Below are 23,553 nucleotides of genomic sequence, written 5' to 3'. Positions count from 1 at the left end.
AAAATATCGGTCAACTTTACCATGTTTATTCTTGTGAGTTTTCTTGGAATTCAAAATGCACAAGATATATACTAAAAATGTTCAAAATATGAAATATTTACACTTAATAGGTATAAGAGAGAATCTAAACCAGGAGTCTGATATTAAAATTTTATCTAGATATTTTAATAATGTAGAAAAACATTAGTAGTGTAAATCACTGCCACCTTATTCAAGCAGTTATTTATAGACTGGTAGTGAAATTATATTACCAACAAGAAAAACGTTACAACAAACAAGAAAAATGTCAATCATTTTGTTTCATTTGTTTTACTAGCAGTGTTGAGCGGCCTTCTGTGGTTTGATCACCACATGACTGCACACAATTTATTATATTGTTAATATATGAATGTTTATTAGCTGAATTGTTTTCTTACTCTTGTGATTATTGTGCACAACCTCTGTCTTACAGAAAAAATTAAGAAGAAAAAAAAGATAAAGGCAACACCTTACCCTTCTGCTCCGAGAGTGGTACATGACTCGCCTGCTTTAGTAGGTGCTAGTCCTGTACTTAGCCTGGGAAAACATAAAAAGGTAAGTTTGCTAAAGAAAGCACTTTGTCCCAGTAGTGGATAATGTGTTGGACTATAATGCGTAAGTCTCTAGGTTCAGATACCACCGCTATTTTATGTTTTAATTTTAATCTTAAATCACTTCACCTGTAAGCATTTATATTAACAGGTAGTCGGACAGATCTACATTGTGCAAAGTATCTTTTAGGTAAAGATATTTTTTGCAACTCTTACACATTTTAAATTTAAACAGTGGTCCTTATTGATGAGATTGGTTGATGGAGTGAATAGATTTTCAGGTTTTATGTAAATTCTAGGTTGTCATCATGTATTCTTCTTATGCTTCTATACCAGCCTTCCGTTTCTAACTGTAGTCGCGTTTCCATTAACCTCCTTAATGTGCATTTTGAAATTGCGAAACAAAACAACAGTAATGGAAACACATGACTTGTGATAATACTCTCAAAATTCACAAAACATGTGTATGCTCACTTGGGGTAGTTTTTCAAGTAATTTGTAAAACTGCAATGGAAACACTTTTTTTGCATGTAGGTTCCATGACATCAATTTTCAAATACCTGTGATGTGGCGAATACAGCAGCATCATGAGTGTTACCAGGTGACCTCACTCAGATATCCCTGATCATTAATCTGTTGTCAATGACTGTCTGCAGAACAATAAATGTCCGGACTTTCCTGTTAACATAATCCCGATACCCATCACTTGGTGCATAAATAGGGTTATGTGAGATGTTGATTGCACCATACACCTGAGGTATTTTGTGTGCCTTGTAATTGTGCTTCGAAATCAGCCATGCCTCTTCCACTTCAGGTAAGGTGTTGTATTGCCTCATTAGTTAGGAAGATATGGCCTGACACACACCATTTGCACATCTGTGAACAGTGGTTTTGCTCACACCAAAAGTCTCAGTAACAACCATGTACTCCACACAGGTAGACCATTTATAAAGCATGAAGGCTATGCACTTCTCAATCACGACTGTCTCCCTCATGTATCAGCAGGGGACAAAAGAGGGCCTATTGGGCTGCATACTTCCATGAATGTTGAGCTGCTTATTTTAAAATTTTGTACCCATGGCTCCTCAGTAAAATCATTTTGGACGATTACAAAGAAATCGCTAATATGTGGCCTCTGCCAAGTATAGGGAGTTAGCCTTCCCTTTGTTGTATTCGCTTTCATCACTTCTGGTTAAAAATGAACACGGCGATTGTAAACACAATTGAAATTAACAGAACCATTTTTTTTATCACCATTAGGTGATAAAACAAACTTTATATGCATAAAATCACTCATTGGAAACACAGGTGATTCACATTTGTGTTTTGTCGAAATTTCAGAAGTGTTGGTTCTATTCTGCGCAATAGAAATGAGGCTAAGGACATGCCCCCAGTGCAGTACATGTGTCTGTGTCATCTCCAAAGTCACACTTTTCAATTACAGGTCCATGAAGAGACAGAATGTATCCTGGCATCTTTAGACATAAGCTGGATTGAATACTAGTCAACTCAATTACAGAGCATAGTAACCTCTACCAGACAATTTTAGCATTATCGGTTAACTGAAAATGCAGATTTTGGGATAGGAAAAGAAACCAAAGTCAAATCCATAACACCATATGTTTGTGCAAACTCCATAAAGTGATACGGCTGAGAATAATTCTTAATACTTTGCCATCGTGTTTCCCTTAATAGATTTATATCACTACTAAAACACACAGCACTAGAATGATAAAAGAAAGTAATGTTTTACTTTACAAGCCTGTTAACAAGAATTTCAAAAAATCTTTTTGAAAAGGCTGTTTAATTCGCATCAACCAAAATCCCAAAACCTTCCAACTTTGTAATGGTATGACAAGGTTCTAAAACTAAAGTGTAACTTTGTCTTGCTTGTATATATTTATTGTGTCATTTAGAAGTACAGTTGGGATAAAAGCAATGAAAGGTGTTTCTAAAATATACAGGGTGAGGCAAAATTATGTTAACACTACTGGTACTGCTATGTATATACTTGTATACAATTATTAATGACAATTCATGTGCCACTTATGGTACATGTGTTGAACATGATGGTGTGCAGGTTGAGACATTCCTGTAAAACATCTTGCACATATGAAGTATGTGTTGTCAATAAATTGTTTTCTCCATATAAATATATATATATATACCACATGCGTTACCTGGTAGGTAACCACCCATACAATCAGATCGGGACTCAGACAACGGATGCTATGAATGTAATTACTCTGATCTCCAGGCTGTCAAATAAACGAACCACACGCTGTGGCGCCGTGTAAAGAGGCTTCGCTTCTGACACTGACGTCCGAGGTTTGATCCCTGAGAGGGGTGCAGACGAGTGTGTACACCTGATTAGCCCAAATAAGGGCAAAACACATGTCGCATACTCTTTGCATTATTTGACAGTAAAGTTTGTAACATATATATATATATATATATATATATATATATATATATATATATATAATAACAGTAGGGGGCGCTATTGCTCCCTTGAACCCTCAGGTACCACGCGAAACACAAGGTAAAAGTCCAAGACTTTTTTATTTTATAATAATAAAGTGCACAAGCACCCTCCACTCCACACTACTCATACACTATACAATAATCAATCACCAATACTTAATCCTCCACTTCCAGACACTTAGCCACCCTTCCTCCCAGCTCAGCTCACTCGTCTGGGTTTCCCACAATCTTTTATAGTCCATGACCCGGAAGTGCTCCTGAACCCTTGTCCATGTGACTAGTTAGCATTTCCAGGTCAGATGAAAACTCTTCTTCTTCATCCTGGAAGTACATTGTTTCCTCTGTCGCGGTAATTAAGACACACTTCCAAGTTATAGGGCACATGTAAGTCCTTGAGCCTCCCTGCAGCGTCCTCTGGCGGGCCCCACGGTGTCCAGCAGGGTCGGGAATAAAAACTCCATTGTCCAGGATTCCCTGCTGGTTTTTGGGGCACTTCCATGCTGCAGGGAGGGCTCCATCTAGCGCCCTGGGGGTATTGGCCGGGATGAATGACCAGCCATCTCCCACAATATATACAAAAATTAAAATGTGCATATATATATATGACAAAACAAAAGAACAGATCAGTAAATGAGTCACAATGTGGTTTTAAAACTAACAGCAGCTACTGCTTTACATCTAAAATGTGGTATCACTTCTCTGTGTGATGTGTTAACAGCATTGTTTGTGGGTACATCTCCGATCATATGCTGCCACAGTAAATAGTACACCAAACAGAGTGTTGTATATTACTCACCACAGAGTTCTTGTTTGGATGAACTTGGCTAATTTTACTACACAACTGTGTGGCAACCCATCATAAACATGTCCACAATCTAGTTTGCGTCACGACACTTAGTTTAAGAAACACAGTCCTAAATTCTTTGATAGAAATCTAAAGTCTACTCTCATTCAAACTGTGGTCTGTCAATCCTTGCAGCATTGAAAAGAACTGTCTTGCAATCCAGCAAGCCTGATATTCTCCAGCTACCACAAATTATGTTAACAACTTTTTCTGCCAATCAGGCACATTGCTAGTAAGTAAAAGTTGGGCACCCCAAGATGATCACAATAAGAACCTTGCCAGTCTTGTAGAGACTTAACAGAAAATCCTACACCAAATGCCCTACAGATGCAGTAGCAAACAGGTAGTATATTTATAATGGTTTAGAACTACCTTTTAATAAAAACATTAGCACTTTATTTAGACAAATTTAATCTATAATCACACCCTGATACTTGAAGGAGTTGTGTAAAATAAGATGTGCCACTCATACCATCAGTATTTCTGGTTGGTGTTGGGCAATTATTATTCTGTGATTGCCAGTTTGAATCATTTGTAAAAGTAGGCAAAGCTTTTAGACTGCTATCAATGAACATCTGCATTTCTTGTTTTTCCAGAAAAAGAAATCCTCAAAGAGCAAATTGGAGGACTCCATTTAATTTCACTTGCAGGTCAGTACCCATTCAGAAGCGTGTTAACAGGGGTGCAGTGAGAACAGTTGCATTGCAGTCTCTCTTTTGAAGTGTTGAAGTGTTTTGAAGGGATTACTTTGTACAAATATAAAGCTATTTGATTAAAATTAACAGTACTGTCGCCTCATTCTCCCAAGGTAATTCTGTGGGTTATATTACAAAATTCTGGACATGTCTTCACAGTAATGCTCACTGTACCTGTATTGTACAGTTAAGCTGTAGTTATGCCATCTCTGTGGTCTCATTGCAACAATGGGGGAAATCTGTTGTGAGATTCTTTTCTGAGATCATAAGCGAGAAGGGGAGTCAAAAGAATGCTACAACAATCTCTAAAAATGTGTATTGAAGCAAGAATAATGAACAAGGAAGGGGTTAGTTTTGGCACAAGTGCAGTTGACAATGACTGTTCAGATTTTTCTAAATCTTTAAGAAGGACAGGCAAACATTCATCAATGAGAACATTTTTCTTTTAAACTATTAAGACGATTTTGGATCATGTGAGAAGAGCTGGTGTAGAAAGGAAATAATTTCATGTATTTTTCTTTAACTAAAAATCACTTTAAATACATATCAAGAATAAATTATTGATGGTAAAAATGATATGTAGGCTGTGTAGCTCCATAGTGATTAAAGTGCAAGGCTGAAAAAGGCTGCAGGTTTCATCCACACATCTGAATCCATCCACAGAAAAGGAATATCTGTCAGGAATTTGGGGCTGCAGTTTTACATGAAATGTACTATAAACAGGTATTTTTTAATAAGCTGAATATAATGGTAAATGTTTCTGTTTTTATTCTTTAGGTACAATTGTGATATGTGATTGCAACTTTGGCTGTGACAGAAGCCTCAAACATTATCACTCTATTTTGTAATGTTTTATTTTATTTTATATGTGGTAATACTTTTCACAGGTGAAGATTTAAAACATGTTAAAATGTATCTGTTTCATTTTAATATCTTGATACTTTTGTTAATATTTACCAAATGTTATGTACATTTGTTACATTAGACATTATTATGAAATGTCAAAATCTGTAGATTTGTGCTAAAAAGTGCCTTCGTATCAATTTTACATCATGTATGTAACATCATGAGTTTGTCAAAAGATTATAGTCAAGATGTATTTAACAAAGTTGTCATTGTCTATTTTTATAAATATGTTAATAAATATGGTACTTTGGTTAATACATTTTGATCTGTGGTGGCCTTGTGCCCCTTGCCTTATATGCTTTGCTCAGGAATCCAGACTAGAAAGAAGCAGGCATAGAAAGTGGACAGACGTTACAAAGGGCCACATCAGAGAGCTTTGGCCGCAGTTTGTTTTGTCTTCTGGGTGGACTTGGCATGTTCCTCTGTTTGTGTGTATGAATTGGCTGCAAGTACAGTACTCGGATTGTTTTCTTCCATGACTGTAAGGCATATTGCCAGGTCATTATTTTATTTTATTTTTATTTTTTATGACTTGGTGTGAGTGGGTGGATAGATGGAAGAAGTTACTGAATTGACATTTGGAGTTGCTAATGTAAGGTGTATATTTGAGACTTCCACATCTCAATATTTAAAGCATGTATTGTATGTAGCTAGGGCAGGGGTCTCCAACCTGTTTTCCCCTGAGAGCGAGCTACTTTTACAAAATAAAAATGGCTGATAGCTACTCCTGCCTTCTAACGTTTATTCTCATAGCTTATTTCAACCCAAACAAACTGAATACGCTTGATTTGCCTGAACATTTACAAAATGTTGGTGTCCACAACTCACATTTTGCATTAAAACGTCACAAAAAGTATATAGTTCCCCTGCAAGTGCATTTTGTATGTCTGTATGCATTTTCTAGTGTATCTCACACTATTGAATTAAAACATGAGTGCTGTCAAAACCAAACAACGCAATTCCAAATACACAGATACGACTTAGTCATCTGTCATTTTGTTTTATGTTACTGTCTCACTTTATTCACATGTTCAGTTGCACGTGTGATGTGTTTTTGAGTTAGTCAGGTGACTGGCACTGTATGGAGTCAACAAGAGAGGCAGGTGGATGGTGGAGTGGAGCCACTGAGGTTCACTCTTATCGAGTCATTTCAATATTCGTCTATCAGTTTTGTTCTGAACTTTGATTTCATGACATTAATGTCAGGCTCACAGAGGTATGGAGACCCAAACAAAGCAGACATTTTCAGAGCTGCTTAGTGAAGATTCGTATAGTTTTCTGGCTCTGCTAAGCTCCAGAAATACTGAGAATGCTGTTGAAACTTTAACTGCACATTATTTTGAAGGTTTACTAATATATAATACATAAAATCCAATGTCTCTCTGTCTGTATGTCTGTCCACTTTTCATAATAGAACTACTTAATGAATTCAGATCGGGTTATTTTCTATAATTTGTTTGAACATTCCGGCTGATTTTACGACTTCTCTCATTTCGCTATGTATCGTACATAGTTCGCTTGCAGTACCAATTTAGTTGCGCGAATTCGAGATCCACACAGCGGGCTGAGGGGAGAGGCCTTCCTCACTCACTCGCCAGCTTCGGGGCATATTCCTTAACTCCACTTAGCTAGCGAACAAGAGAACCATTGAATTCAACTTTGTTTGATATATAAAATAAAGTATTACTTAGATCTTGATGAGATTGAGTTCAGATATTCTCCTAAGTGTATACCACATTGAAAAGATAGATTGCAATTCAGATTGTGGATCGTGATTTTGTGTTAAAAGGATCATGATATGATTTTTTTGGAAAGATCGCCCACCCCTAATTTGACTAATCAAGTTTTCAAATTTATGTAGGATTCATTAACCCTTTGGCGAGCTACTTGGAAAGGGGTTGTGAGCTAACGGGGTAGCTCTCGAGCGATGTGTTGAAGACCCCTGATAAGATTAGATGTTGCCCTAGCTACATATTGCTTTAAATATATATCATCCTCTACATCTTCTACCCCTGTTTCATTCCTAGCCTGATTCTTACCCCTCTCAATGGAACTGTTTGAATGAGATGATCGTGTTCTGTATTATCTTATTAGTGTGTCCTGCTTTTCAGCAGTGTGTGATGGTTTGTTTGTTTTTTCTTAATCTCCCAAGATCTGGCTTTTAGCATAACTGCTGAGTGTTCAGTGCATATTCAGCTTTGTAAAATTATCAGTTGTGTATGTCCAGATCCTCACTGTACAAGAGGTTCATGCTTTCTACATTTGATATGTGGCAAGTAAACTCAGGGCTTTAGAACTTTGTGCATATGCTAAAGGCTATACATCAGCCTTTTTTTAAAATGATTCCATTCAACATGTTATCTCTTATCCTACTGTGCCTTTGTGTCTTTACTACTATTTTTCACTTGGAAAATTACACAAAATTGTTGAAACAATTATTGTGGGGGTCATATTTTTGCATCACCAATTTGATATTAGATACTAGTTCCTTCAATATAATAATAGATCATGTTAGAACAGTGCCATAATTCCCTCCAAGTCTCTCATCTGTGTTCTTGAATCTGGCATTTTATAGTTTCTCATTATGCCAAGATGCTGATACTCAACTCTTTCCACTGGCTTCCAACTGCAGAAGGCGCTGGATTAAAATCTTTGATGTTGGCTAACACTGAATTAAAATCTCCAGTGTTGGTATACTGAGCAGTAAGGAGATCTGACTTGGTGTACCTCAAGACTACTTACGTCTGCACTGGTTGGCTGAGGATGGCGCTGTTGAGGCCGAGAAAATGCACCGCATATGAGCAACTTCTTAGCCCTAGCCAACCAAGGTGACAGAACATCAGAATTGTGAATTCCATCTCCGGTTTTCAAAAGGGACTGACGCTTCCACCTCTTCAGACTCAGCCTCCGGAACCTTACACCCTGATTACTTGACTCTGTGCCTTAACCTTTTGTCAGACTTTATATAATGCACTAGCCATCATCTTTGAACATGTGAATTTTTTGTGTTGTTTTAGCTGTGATTTATATTTAATTTGTCATGTAAATGCTCACTTGCGCTTACAGATTAATTTTGATAAAATACATGATTTAGTGCTTCTATGGTTTCTGTCATGTTTGTTTTCGCACACTACTGATTTATAAGTCTTAGCAAAAATGTACCTGTTAAATAAAGGTTAATGTAGATGGATTTGATTGGCTAGCACTTTAAGTAGGCCTTGGTCAACAAAAACATTGAAAAAAGACAGAGACTGATGGGTGGCCTTTACCCAGGTCACGGCAATGATTTCATCAATGTAATTAGCATACTTTTGTAACATTATTGTAGCATGTTTTAGCATTAAAAGGAAAAAAAATGTATAAAATGTTGATTATCCACGCTGTTATTGAAAATTCAACTGTGTGTGACAATTTCTGTATACAATAGTATGTCATGAGGACTGATTGAAAGATTTCGAGGCCAGTTACTCTGCATCATCCCTAATAATTTCTGGTAGTGAACTCCTGATATCTTAACTGAACTCTGCAACTGAACTGTTTTACCCCTGCTTTTGATCCAGCGTGCAAACAGAAAAAAGGCTTTGTAATTTTTTTTCTTTTTATTAAAATATAAAACTGGCTCATGTAAGGAATAACTGCTGTACCAGTAAGTTTAAGTTTGTTTGCATCTCCAAGGACTTCATTTCAAATGCTTGGGTGCATCCCGATGTGTCTTATATTATTTGTTCATGACAGTGTGATCCAGAAGTGGTTTATTTGACAATGTTTTAGTAATAATATAAGTGTTTGGGCCATTGTGAGCATAAGAAGGACGGCTTCATATGTGGATTAAACAACAGCATTAACGTGAGGTTTTTTTCATGGACTGTTTAGAAATCGTTTTGCTTCTTTCTAGTGTTGGTCACCACAGACTTCATCACCCCCAAGAAAATATTTCAAGTCACCTAATATCCAGTTAAAGCAACCACTAAGAAACAAAGAGTACGGCACAGATGTAAATCTGCCTAAAGCAGAGCAACCACAAAAACTGAGTGATCGTGCAAGAAGAGACAACTGTTGAGGCCACCAAGAGACCAGTGATAACTCCAATGGAGCTGCTGAGAATGAGACTGAAGAGACTCTGCAAACAGCAACTGTTGCCAAAGTGCTTCATCTGTCACAAGCCTTATGGGAGACTGGCAAAGAAAAAACACGCACTTGACACCTCGACTAGAGCTTGTCAGTAGGCACATGGGAGACTCTGAAGTCATCTGGATATAAAGCCAAAGTTGATTTTTTTTGGTCAGAAGACTTAATGTCATGCATGAAACACTCCACATTATCAAAAGTATATCATCCCTACTCTGAAGCTTTTCGATGGGAGTATCATGCAGTGGAATTTTTCTGATAGGCATTTTACCATCACATGAAAAAGTAAGTACATCCCCTGAAATATTTTGTAGCTGGGACACATGGCACTGACGTTTATGCACATTTATATGTTATAAGTTAAAGTCAACCACAATTCAGTGTATACTGCTTTTAAACCCTCCAAAACTTTGTAATGGTACAAGATTACAGATAAAGTGTTACATTGAACTCTTGACTGAAGCTGCCACTTTTACAGGATCTCCTACAGCAGCGTTTCTCAACCTTTTAAGTATTTGCAACCCGAGTTTTCATAACAGTTTTAATCGCGCCCCCCTAATGTTTTTTTGAAACCCTAATAAAATTTATTCCTATATTTATTGCTGCCGATACACCGCTACAAGTTTAAAACTTCCCTACGAATAGCGAAATTACGCCACATATGGCAACATTGGGGGCGCGCCCCACAGTTTGAGAACTGCTGTCCTTCAGGGTGAAATTATATTTAGCCCAAAAATTCCCTTTATTCCTACTAATTACCTGTTTGAGTTCAAAAAAGTACACTTTACTCTAAAATTGTGTTTTGCAATGACAAGTCACTAGGACAAGCAAGAATTGATCTGCAACAAAACTGTTTTACTTCTGTGTAGCATGTGCAAGAGTGGCCTGGACCTGCTGCTGCACAATAAGAAGACATGGGTTAAAGGATAAGGTTGGTATTGATTTCAAGTCCAAGTTATTTCTTCCCAAACATGGTATATATGCAGTTGCCACATGAAGTTGTGCTCTAAAATTCAGCAATTTCTATACATTTTTTAAAATATGTTGCTTGTACTGGCACTTTTTAATTGAGGAAATGGGGCATGAGGCATCAACGGAAAATAAAAACCTAAAACTTACTGAATACGTTCTGTTTGAAACGTAAACATGCCTTCTGTGTTTCCGATGCATGTTTGTGACAACAAAAGGCAACTGGATATAATCATTTTATCTCGTATTCCTGGTACCATTTTTTATTGAAGGGTACATTTCCTTTTCACTTGAGTGAGTTTGCACATAAATAGGGAATTTAAAAAAAAAAAAAACTATCAAATGGCATGAACCGTGTACTGATTTGGGGGAAACAAGTCCTGGTGGTGAAGGGGTTGGGTGGGTGAAAGGTTAATGGAAGACTACAAGTGCTGAGGTAAAGTGCATCCAGAAAGTATTCACAGCGCATCACTTTTTCCACATTTTGTTATATTACAGCCTTATTCCAAAATGGATTAAATTCATTTTTTTCCTCAGAATTCTACACACAACACCCCATAATGACAACGTGAAAAAAGTTTACTTGAGTTTTTTGCAAATTTATTAAAAATAAAAAAACTGAGAAATCCCATGTACATAAGTATTCACAGCCTTTGCTCAATACTTTGTCGATGCACCTTTGGCAGCAATTACAGCCTCAAGTCTTTTTGAATATGATGCCACAAGCTTGGCACACCTATCCTTGGCCAGTTTCGCCCATTCCTCTTTGCAGCACCTCTCAAGCTCCATCAGGTTGGATGGGAAGCGTCGGTGCACAGCCATTTTAAGATCTCTCCAGAGATGTTCAATCAGATTCAAGTCTGGGCTCTGGCTGGACCACTCAAGGACATTCACAGAGTTGTCCTGAAGCCACTCCTTTGATATCTTGGCTGTGTGCTTAGGGTCGTTGTCCTGCTGAAAGATGAACCGTCGCTCCAGTCTGAGGTCAAGAGCGCTCTGGAGCAGGTTTTCATCCAGGATGTCTCTGTACATTGCTGCAGTCACCTTTCCCTTTATCCTGACTAGTCTCCCAGTCCCTGCTGCTGAAAAACATCCCCACAGCATGATGCTGCCACCACCATGCTTCACCGTAGGGATGGTGCCAGGTTTCCTCCAAATGTGACGCTTGGCATTCACACCAAAGAGTTCAATCTTTGTCTCATCAGACCAGAGAATTTTCTTTCTCATGATCTGAGTCCTTCAGGTGCCTTTTGGCAAACTCCAGGAGGGCTGCCATGTGCCTTTTACTAAGTAGTGGCTTCCGTCTGGCCACTCTACCATACAGGCCTGATTGGTGGATTGCTGCAGAGATGGTTGTCCTTCTGGAAAGTTCTCCTCTCTCCACAGAGGACCTCTGGAGCTCTGACAGAGTGACCATCGGGTTCTTGGTCACCTCCCTGACTAAGGCCCTTCTCCCCCGATCGCTCAGATTAGATGGCCGGCCAGCTCTAGGAAGAGTCCTGGTGGTTTTGAACTTCTTCCACTTATGGATGATGGAGGCCACTGTACTCATTGGGAATTTCAAAGCAGCAGAAATTTTTCTGTAACCTTCCCCAGATTTGTGCCTCGAGACAATCCTGTCTCGGAGGTCTACAGACAATTCCTTTGACTTCATGCTTGGTTTGTGCTCTGACATGAACTGTCAACTGTGGGACCTTATATAGACAGGTGTGTGCCTTTCCAAATCATGTCCAATCAACTGAAGTTACCACAGGTGGACTCCAATTAAGCTGCAGAAACATCTCAAGGATGATCAGGGGAGACAGGATGCACCTGAGCTCAAATTTGAGCGTCATGGCAAAGGCTGTGAATACTTATGTACATGTGCTTTCTCAATTTTTTTATTTTCAATACATTTTCAAAAACCTCAAGTAAACTTTTTTCACGTTGTCATTATGGGGTGTTGTGTGTAGAATTCTGAGGAAAAAAATGAATTTAATCCATTTTGGAATAAGGCTGTAACATAACAAAATGTAGAAAAAGTGATGCGCTGTGAATATTTTCTGGATGCACTGTATCTTCCACAGCTCGTTTTCTTTTAAAACTAGGGGGCTTCGCTCGCCCACCCCTGGGTTTGGTTTACCGGATGTACAATGAGAATTGTTACATATGCATTATTTTCACTTTTACTTTAAAACTTTTCTAAATACAATACTTGTCCTTTATTTCCGGCCCCGGGTGTGGTTAAATCTTTCTCACAGGACATATAACGCTGCTCGCATTGTGAAGGGGGGGGGGCGGCTGAATGCACGCTAAGGAGATGCAGGTGGATCATGTTGTCTTGCTGCTGCTACTGGCGAGCTGCCTGTTATGTTTGTTGTGCTGCGCGTTGATCATTTAAAAGCCTGTACAGCAGCTGTCCTTTTGCCACTTCGTGTCTCTGCCGCTCGCGTTGTGAAGTGTGGGCTGAACGCACATTAAGGAGTTGCAGTCGGATCTTCTGCTGGCTTCCAACTGCTGCTGCTGGCAAGCTGCGTGTTCTGCTTGTCGTTGTTTTAAGAGCTGGGAGCACATGATATCTGACTCCCAAAAGCATTCCAACAACTGCTTTGGTTAGATGTCCATGAACTTGTTTTAAATGTTGTCTCGCGTGATGTTAAAGTGTCTCTCGCTGGATGTCAAATTGCAATCTCTTGGCACCAAGTCTCATGTTTTAGGTCCCCGCGAGACGCTCCGTGGTCAATCCCTTTCATCTCGCGGGTCTTCAAGTGTCATCCGAGAAGATCACGTCTCGTCTCCCTGGTCTCCCTTCCACCACGAGTTTTTTTTTTTATAATAGAGAGATGGTTTAACTTCATAATATTGGTGGAGTTTTTTTTTTCTTCAAAAATAACACATATACAGTAAGCTATTTTACAATGTGTGCGTAATCACAAGACGTGGATCAATACTTGACAACTGTCTTGGCTTGAAAAATGGACGCATTTGGTAAGTTTTAAGGCTTTCATTTTCTGACTATACCCATGCCCTATTAATTTCAACATATACAAGATATTTTTTTAAATGTTTAGAAATTGCTGGACTTTGAAGCACAATTTCATGTGGCAAATGCATACTGTATATGCTATGTTTGTGAAGAAATAAATTTAGCGTAAAAAGTATGAAACTTATCCTTTAAAGTCCTCCATGTGTGGATTTTGCATATTCTCCTTGTGTCTCCATGGGTTTATTCAGGGTGTACCAGCTTCCTCCCACAGACCAATTACATGCAAGTTAGGTGGAGTGGTGATGCTAAACTGGCCATGGTGTTTGTGTGCATGTGCTCACACTGCAATAGGCTAGCGCCCTGGCCAGGGATTGTTCCTGCCTTGAGTTCTATGCTTGCTGGGTTAGGCTTCAGCTCCCTTGTGACACTCCACAGGATTAAGCGGACTTAGAAAGTGATATGTGTCAAAGAATAAAGCGTGCAAATGAACTAATAGTACTAACCAGAGGTTCTCAAACTTATTTTGTCTACCGCCCACTTTGAGAATCAATTATTTTCTAGCGCCCCCCAAAATTTTTAACTTTACCACATCTTAAAAATCACAAAAATTTCTCATCTTTAATAAACCTCACGTATGACAAAAACAGTGCTTCATTAGTTGGTAAAGTGGACTCATCCAACTGAATTGAGAATTGACTAGTCTTCAGATGATTGCACAATGAGTCTTCAATATTTTCAGCCATTTCATCAATTTGTCTTTGCACAGAACTATTGCTCAAATGAATTTTTCGAATAATATCTGCCGCTGGTTTATGGAGCACAGTAGTTATTACTTCTTTTATTGCCGGTAAAATTAACTCTTCTCCAATAGTGTGTGGTTTGCCTGTTTGAGCAATTAACAAAGAGATATTGTACGAGGCTCGAAGTCCGTCATCGTCTTGCTTAGAAGCCGGTGAAAAAAGTTTTGATACAGTTGGCTGAGCTATGTACTTCTTTTCCAGGTCTTGAAAATAGGCCTCATTTTTTTCTTTCTTATCTGGATGCATTTTATTCAAATGATCTTGTAACCTAGAAGGCTTCATCGCTTCATTCGAAAATGTTTTTTGACAAAGAAGGCACATAGGCGAAGATGGATTTGTGGGATTTTCAACAAATCCGTATTTAATATATTCCGCACTGTATTGCCGTCTCTTCTTTTTTGCTTCCTACATGGTTTTGTCTTTACAAATACGTGAGTAAAGTATCGAGCTTAAAAAACTTTCTAACAATTGCGCGCGAAAAACGCTAATGAAAATAAAAGAAGTATTACACGCTCTTATATAGGATTAAAATACAGCACGCACCGACAGGAATAAGACAAACATGCACAAACTCGTTTACCTCATTCGACAGAATTCGTACTGAGCAAGTTAGAACGGTAACCATCATTTTTATCGAAAATAAAAAATATAGAAAATAAATATCAAATTAAAAAATGTCGAAATTTTAATATAAATAAAAAATTGGTTTAGGGGTTAAGGCTAGGGCTAAGATTAATTTTTTATTTATACGAAAATTTCGACTTTTTTAATTCGATATTTTTTATTTTCAATATTTTTTATTTTCGATAAAAACGACCGGAATCAGTTAGAACAACTATCGATGATCCGGCCGCTTGATACAGGATTGCACAAATCGCGTTGTTTAATAAAAACTTGTTAAAACTTGATTACTCATGGGCTACCTACGAAAGCCATGATAAATTATTTATATTTATACAATCAAACAGGACAGGAATAAGAACGAAATAAATCAATGTAGTATAGTAGGTAGGTTTTGATTTTAGTTTAAATTTTAAAATATTAGAAAAAAAACACAAATCAGCCATCGCCCCCCTAAACCTCTTCAACACCCCCCAATTTTCTCTGGGCCCTTTAACGCCCCCCTGGATGCCTCCAGCACCCACAAGGGGGCGTTATCGCCCACTTTGAGAAAGACTGTACTAGACCCTGGGCAGATAAAGAAAAAAGCAAATATTGCATACATAAAAGTACTCGGTTGTTGATATGGTACATGTAGCACTTCTGAAACATCTGATTAACTCTCGGCACTGTAACTGAGGCCCATTGTATTAGGATATTCCCAGCAAAACCATGTAACCTAGTGAGTGGGTGTACAGTATATCCATCCATCCATTATCCAACCTGCTACAGTATATCCTAACTACAGGGTCATGGGGGTCTGCTGGAGCCAATCCCAGCCAACACAGGGCACAAGGCAGGAAACAAACCCCGGGCAGGGCGCCAGCCCACCACAGGGTGCACACACACATACACACACCAAGGACAATTTAGGATCACCAGTGCACCTAACCTGCATGGCTTTGGACTGTGGGAGGAAACTCACGTAGACACGGGGAGAACATGCAAACTCCACCCGGGAAGCGAACCCAGGTCTCCTAACTGCGAGGCAGCAGCGCTACCCACTGCACCACCGTGCCGCCCATGTACAGTATATCTTCCATATTAATTTTGGTACGTTTTTGCTTATCATTTATCTTCTGTGTACTACTAAGAAAATTGTAGAAACAATGTGTTGAATATCATTATCTCCAAAGTATCATCCAAAACTGATTTCTTCTGCTGGCCACAACACCCAGCCTTACACAATGGTAATAAACTGGCGCCCTTTGGATGACCCACCAAATTACCTGTTGCTAATACACAAAGGACACTTTTAAGTCTCATTAATTATTTTCTTTCATACTTTAGGTGTGAAGCTGTTTCCCATGTATCTTTTATGCAGTCCTCATTTTGACTGTTTTACACCAACTTTCCTCCTCATTCGAAGGCTAATTAAGGCTTGTGGCAGTAGCCTCCGTAGTATAGCTTTAAGTGTGGCATACAGCAAGTATTCGGATCTAATTAGATTGTGTTTACTGCTAAAAGATATTTAGTGCTACAGCAGATGAAATATTTACAAAGATCAATCCCGTCAGAGGACTTTGAAGAAGCTGCTGTTGGATTTGCCTGCTGGGCAAGAGATAAAATGAAGGTCAGGTTTCACAGTTGCCTACATTCACAAATCTGTTTCCAAGTATCAGGAACTTGCTGGGCTGAAGGGTTGTGCCACATGATGTGAAGAAGTATTCCAGAAGAAATGCAAATGACTGATCGTCAAGATGAACGTGGCACCCTCTAGTGGCTATGGTCTGAACAGTAATGTCATTTCAGATGCTCAATTTATTGTTGTGGAGAGGCACGCTGTAGAAATACGGTGACATTTATACTGTAGTTTTAAAATGTCTTGTGCCGGTGATCACCAAGCTATCTGCTACACAAAATCCCAGAACCTAAATGAGTCTTTAATGCAAGCTAAGTATAACATTACGTAGCCATCCCACCGTTGCCACTTTGCAAAACGAGCTTTGTATCTCTGCTCTCCTGTTGCATAGGATGAGAGACAGTGGCCTAAAAAACAGCTTAGGCTGAAAAGAACTTCAAGTATTCAATAAAATAACACCATCTCTCCGATGTTTACAAAATAATAGATATAAATCAAAAATGATAATGTTATATTGTTACAGTGCATCCAGAAAGTATTCACAGCGCATCACTTTTTCCACATTTTGTTATGTTACAGCCTTATTCCAAACTGGATTAAATTCATTTTTTTCCTCAGAATTCTACACACAACACCCCATAATGACAACGTGAAAAAAGTTTACTTGAGGTTTTTACAAATTTATTAAAAATAAAAAAACTGAGAAATCCCATGTACATAAGTATTCACAGCCTTTGCTCAATACTTTGTCGATGCACCTTTGGCAGCAATTACAGCCTCAAGTCTTTTTGAATATGATGCCACAAGCTTGGCACACCTATCCTTGGCCAGTTTTGCCCATTCCTCTTTGCATCACCTCTCAAGCTCCATCAGGTTGGATGGGAAGCGTCGGTGCACAGCCATTTTAAGATCTCTCCAGAGATGTTCAATCAGATTCAAGTCTGGGCTCTGGCTGGGCCACTCAAGGACATTCACAGAGTTGTCCTGAAGCCACTCCTTTGATATCTTGGCTGTGTGCTTAGGGTCGTTGTCCTGCTGAAAGATGAACCATCGCCCCAGTCTGAGGTCAAGAGCCCTCTGGAGCAGGTTTTCATCCAGGATGTCTCTCTACATTGCTGCGGTCATCTTTCCCTTTATCCTGACTAGTCTCCCAGTCCCTGCCGCTGAAAAACATCCCCACAGCATGATGCTGCCACCACCATGCTTCACTGTAGGGATGGTATTGGCCTGGTGATGAGCGGTGCCTGGTTTCCTCCAAACGTGACGCCTGGCATTCACACCAAAGAGTTCAATCTTTGTCTCATCAGACCAGAGAATTTTCTTTCTCATGGTCTGAGAGTCCTTTGGGTGCCTTTTGTCAAACTCCAGGCGGGCTGCCATGTGCCTTTTACTAAGGAGTGGCTTCCGTCTGGCCACTCTACCATACAGGCCTGATTGGTGGATTGCTGCAGAGATGGTTGTCCTTCTGGAAGGTTCTCCTCTCTCCACAGAGGACCACTGGAGCTCTGACAGAGTGACCATTGGGTTCCTGGTCACCTCCCTGACTAAGGCCCTTCTCCCCCAATCGCTCAGTTTAGATGGCCGGCCAGCTCTAGGAAGAGTCCTGGTGGTTTAGAACTTCTTCCACTTACGGATGATGGAGGCCACTGTGCTCATTGGGACCTTCAAAGCAGCAGAAATGTTTCTGTAACCTTCCCCAGATTTGTGCCTCGAGACAATCCTGTCTCGGAGGTCTACAGACAATTCCTTTGACTTCATGCTTGGTTTGTGCTCTGACATGAACTGTCAACTGTGGGAATTTTATATAGACAGGTGTGTGCCTTTCCAAATCATGTCCAACCAACTGAATTTACCACAGGTGGACTCCAATGAAGCTGCAGAAACATCTCAAGGATGATCAGGGGAAACAGGATGCATCTGAGCTCAATTTTGAGCTTCATGGCAAAGGCTGTGAATACTTATGTACATGTGCTTTCTCAATTTTTTTATTTTTAATAAATTTACAAAAATCTCAAGTAAACTTTTTCACATTGTCATTATGGGGTGTTGTGTGTAGAATTCTGAGGGAAAAAATGAATTAAATCCATTTTGGAATATGGCTGTAACATAACAAAATGTGGAAACAGTGATGCGCTGTGAATACTTTCCGGATGCACTGTACAAATAACAGACCCCTCTCAAATACACACCAGAATGACTGAAAAGAAGTAAACGTTCTGAATTGGTAGTTGCAATCGCAGTGTTGGCATAAAGGAGCCTCAGTAGCTTGACGCACTTCTGAATTTGTTGACTGAAATTACTCAATGTGTCAGAGAGTGGAAATCTAACATGTAACACCTTCTTATGTAACATGTAACTTCATCAATAAACCAAAAAATACAAGCTTGCCATTCATTATTCATCAGGCATTCCATTCTTAAACTAAGCCCAAGCTGCAACTGAACTTCAACATAACTCTTTAAGTAAGAAGAGAGAGAGAAACTAAAATACAAATAAAAAACGTCTGAATGAGCCAAATCCGCCCTAATTCGGGGTATTTACAAGAAATGTAATGGTTTACTTCACGAGGAAGAACTTAAGTACATAATAAACAAGCATAGTTGCGTGAAATATTTGAAATATTAAAATGAGTGCAATAGTTTAAACGTTTAAAGTCAAAATATTCCCGTAAAATATTATTTTTCACCTTCCGATAGAGGACGACAGAAGGTTAGATCCTTAGTAGAGGGCCAAAAATGAAACAATACATCATATTTGCTGACACTGAAATAGTCAAAAAGCATCCCATATCCTTATGTTTGAAATGTGTCATTTTTAACCCTCTGGGAGTGGCTGTTAAACGGCTAGATAGATAGATAGATAGATAGATAGATAGATAGATAGATAGATAGATAGATAGATAGATAGATAGATAGATAGATAGATAGATAGATACTTTATTAATCCCAAGGGGAAATTCACATACTCTAGCAGCACCTTACTGATACAAAAAAACAATATTTAAGATTGATAATTAATAATTGATTAATAAAATATCTTATTATTGATAACCAACCTCAAAATAACATAACACGTCAGTTCACAAGCTTTTACTGGACTTCATTTTATCGACATTTTTTGAAAAGGAGTAACACTCGTATCCCACTAGGGGGGTGAACCCCTGATATCAGTTGATATGACCTGCACAACTTCAAGTCCCTCTGATCATTGTGGAGAAGACACCTATTGGTTTACTCACATATCATAATGGAGTCATTTCCTGCACAGAATATGCCCTAAATAGCGTGTGTCGGTCTAGAAAGCCAAAATGGGGGAGCAAATACTTTGACGTCTTGAATAACAGGACAAACAGAAAGGGAATATCAGATATGGGATTTTTTTTCATGCTGGTGAGTCAGGAGGCGTCGGACAAAACAAAAGGAACAATCATGAAGTGATTCAAAGTGTTCATAAGTAATTCTTATGTATACAATAAGTGCACGTAGTACTGAAACAGGACAAACTTTTAAAAATCAATATTTTTTAAATGTCACTTGTATTGAGAAGAATTTATATCGATAGTTTTCGTATCCAAGGGCCTCTTGATATACAATATCAAGAAACAAATTATTTAAACAAAATTAACGATTTATCTGTAAAATGCGACATACATACTTTAATGCATTTCATCATGAAAGTGATATCAAGTATAAATCTAAGGATTCTAAATGTGCAGAGAGTTGGAATATCATACATTTAATGTGTTCTGTGTGCTGATGTATTGCTGTTTGCCGCTGCTGTTAGTTCAGAAGGAAGCCCCAGAAAAAAAAGACGTCACAGAAGATGGTATGTGAGACTTTTAAAATGTATCGTGTCATTATGATCGGGAATATGCGACGCTTGAATATAAAAGCACCACGGATGCATCTGTATGTCGGCATTTTGCTTCACCACATCGAACCATTCATCAAACATTAAAGCGCGCACATCGATCCCGTAGGATCCTTAAAGCGGCTTTCTGTCACACGTAGATAGTAAACAGAGACTCTGACGTCACATTCCAACTTTGATCACACTACGCCTCTCGACTTTTTGCTTGTAATGCAACTTGCGCACGCGTCATGTCAATTTCTAAAGGACGTGCTCAGAGGACTCATCAAATGAACGCTGGGAACACGTGGCAGCCATGATGCGTACGTGTGTGTGTGTCAGTGTGTTACAGTTTCTTGAGGATAGTCTAGAGCTAAAACGGCTGGACAGAAAAATCCCAAACTCGAAACCTAAGCCAGTTATGAGATGATGATGTGCTGATTAGGTTTTGAGCCAAATCATGTAAGAGAACCACCAAATACCGTAATTCTGCAATTAATTATATATTTTTCTAGTCAATTACTATTGTAATAACCTATTTTATGATCAGAATGATAAAGGTAAATAATTACTGAAATGTTGCAGAATAGTTTGTGTATCTTGGTTCCTGGGGCACAAAGCCTACTGATGCTCACATCTGAGTTTTTCAGTTAGAAAAAAAAAGTTTTATATTTACATCCAGCCGTTTTAGCACTAGAGCCGTCCTCAAGAAACTGTGACACACAGACACACGCCCGTCATCGAGATATCACTGTTTTCTGTATCAGGGGACCCTATTAATAAAAAAGAAAAGAAAAAAGCCTCGTCAAGAAATGTACCTGAACCTGAATCTACTGAATAAGCAGGTTATCCCAAAAGGACAACAAGCGCTAAACAGTATTGGGAGTCGCTTCCCTCTGCTCCTGTCTTGCACAGGATGTTACTTGGAAGACTTCCAGCACCTTACAATTCTGAATTGAAATGGGTGGCATAGATACAGTTGTGCTTGAAAGTTTGTGAACCCTTTAGAATCTATATATATAATTCACTAAGGCAAGACAGCCATGGAAAGCATGCCGGAAGGGGGCGTGGATTCACTAAGCTGCCGACAAGTAAGACACCCATGGCGCACGCAGGAAGGAGCCACGCCCACCAACTCTAAGCCCATTCGATACGACGACAACTCACAGAGCCACGCCCACCAACTCGGACGCGACGCCTCTGAAAACATGCCGTCATTTCTGTTTGTCTGTGCCACAGTCCACATGCAGCTCTGAGCCACATTGACTTTTCATTAGTCAACCTCAGTGGAACCTTGGTTCACACAGAGGCAGCGCCAGAGAGAGACAGAGGCACACACAGGCAGCGCGAGAGAGAGAACCGCGCAATCCTTTAAAACTGAGGTTAAAACACAATGAAGGAAGCAGTCTTTAAAAACCAATAAGCCCTGTGCCTCTTTTTCATTAGCGTCTCACCTGCTTCACCGCCCTGCAACAGTCGAGACGCTTTCTCAGCAGCTGACCTTCTCTGTGCCTGACTCCACTACTGTCAGTCGCCTGATTAAAAATGGTGAACTCCTGCAATGTTACTCTATATTTCTGCATAAATATGACCTAAAACATCATCAGATTTTCACTCAAGTCCTAAAAGTAGATAAAGAGAAACCAGCTGAACAAATGAGAAAAAAATATTATCCTTGGTCATTTATTTATTGAGGAAAATGATCGAATATTACATATTTGTGAGCGGCAAAAGTATGTGAACCTGTAGGATTAGCAGTTAGTTTGAAGGTGAAATTAGAGTCAGGTGTTTTCAATCAATGGGTTGACAATCAGGTGTGAGTGGGCACCGTGTGTTATTTAAAGAACAGGGATCTATCAAAGTCTGCTCTTCACAACACATGTTTGTGGAAGTGTATCATGGCACGAACAAAGGAGATTTCTGAGGACCTCAGAAAAAGAGTTGTTGATGCTCATCAGGCTGGAAAAAGTTGCAAAACCATTTCTAAAGAGTTTGGACTCCACCAATCCACAGTCAGACAGATTATGTACAAATGGAGGAAATTCAAGACCATTGTTACCCTACCCAGGAGTGGTCGACCAACAAAGATCACTCCAAGAGCAAGGCATGTAATAGTCGGCGAGGTCACAAAGGACCCCAGGGTAACTTCTAAGCAACTGAAGGCCTCTCTCACATTGGCTAATGTTCATGTTCATGAGTCCACCATCAGGAGAACACTGAACAACAATGGTGTGCATGGCAGGATTGCAAGGAGAAAGCCACTGCTCTCCAAAAAAAACATTGCTGCTCGTCTGCAGTTTGCTAAAGATCACGTGGACAAACCAGAAGGCTATTGGAAGAATGTTTTGTGGACGGATGAGACCAAAATAGAACTTTTTGGTTTCAATGAAAAGCGTTATGTTTGGAGAAAGGAAAACACTGCATTCCAGCATAAGAACCTTATCCCATCTGTGAAACATGGTGGTGGTAGTATCATGGTTTGGGCCTGTTTTGCTGCATCTGGGCCAGGACGGCTTGCCTTCATTGATGGAACAATGAATTCTGAATCATATCAGATGAGTCTAAAGGAAAATGTCAGAACATCTGTCCATGAACTGAATCTCAAGAGAAGGTGGGTCATGCAGCAAGACAACGGCCCTAAGCGCATAAGTCGTTCTACCAAAGAATGGTTAAAGAAGAATAAAGGTAATGTTTTGGAATGGCCAAGTCAAAGTCTTGACCTTAATCCAATCGAAATGTTGTGGAAGGACCTGAAGCGAGCAGTTAATGTGAGGAAACCCACCAACAACCCAGAGTTGAAGCTGTTCTGTATGGAGGAATGGGCTAAAATTCCTCCAAGCCGGTGTGCAGGACTGATCAACAGTCCGGAAACGTTTAGTTGCAGTTATTACTGCAAAGGGGGGGTCACACCAGATACTGAAAGCAAAGGTTCACATACTTTTGCCACTCACAAATATGTAATATTCGATCATTTTCCTTAATAACAAAATGACCAAGTATAATATTTTTGTCTCATTTGCTTAACTGATTTCTCTTTATCTACTTTTTGGACTTGAGTGAAAATCTGATGATGTTTTAGATCATATTTATGCAGTAATATAG

General features: G+C 39.2%; 1 protein-coding gene across 3 annotated transcripts in view; it reads left to right on the top strand.

Annotated features, from left to right (window-relative positions):
- Positions 1-8,596, top strand: part of LOC114660369 (nucleolar and coiled-body phosphoprotein 1-like) — a 78,916-nt gene extending 70,320 nt beyond the window's left edge. For all 3 annotated transcript variants that reach the window (XM_028813035.2, XM_028813032.2, XM_028813030.2), the window contains 3 exons: positions 452-573; positions 4,494-4,547; positions 5,370-8,596. In XM_028813035.2, the coding sequence (XP_028668868.2) occupies positions 452-573; positions 4,494-4,535 (164 nt within the window). In that variant the 3' untranslated portion in view covers positions 4,536-4,547; positions 5,370-8,596. The remainder of the gene's footprint in view (positions 1-451; positions 574-4,493; positions 4,548-5,369) is intronic.
- The last annotated feature ends 14,957 nt before the right edge of the window (positions 8,597-23,553 follow it).

This window comes from Erpetoichthys calabaricus, chromosome 11, assembly GCF_900747795.2.
Source record: "Erpetoichthys calabaricus chromosome 11, fErpCal1.3, whole genome shotgun sequence".
NCBI lineage: Eukaryota > Metazoa > Chordata > Cladistia > Polypteriformes > Polypteridae > Erpetoichthys > Erpetoichthys calabaricus.
The sequence above is the reverse complement of the archived record's forward strand: the minus strand, read 5'-3'. Positions and strand labels throughout refer to the sequence as shown.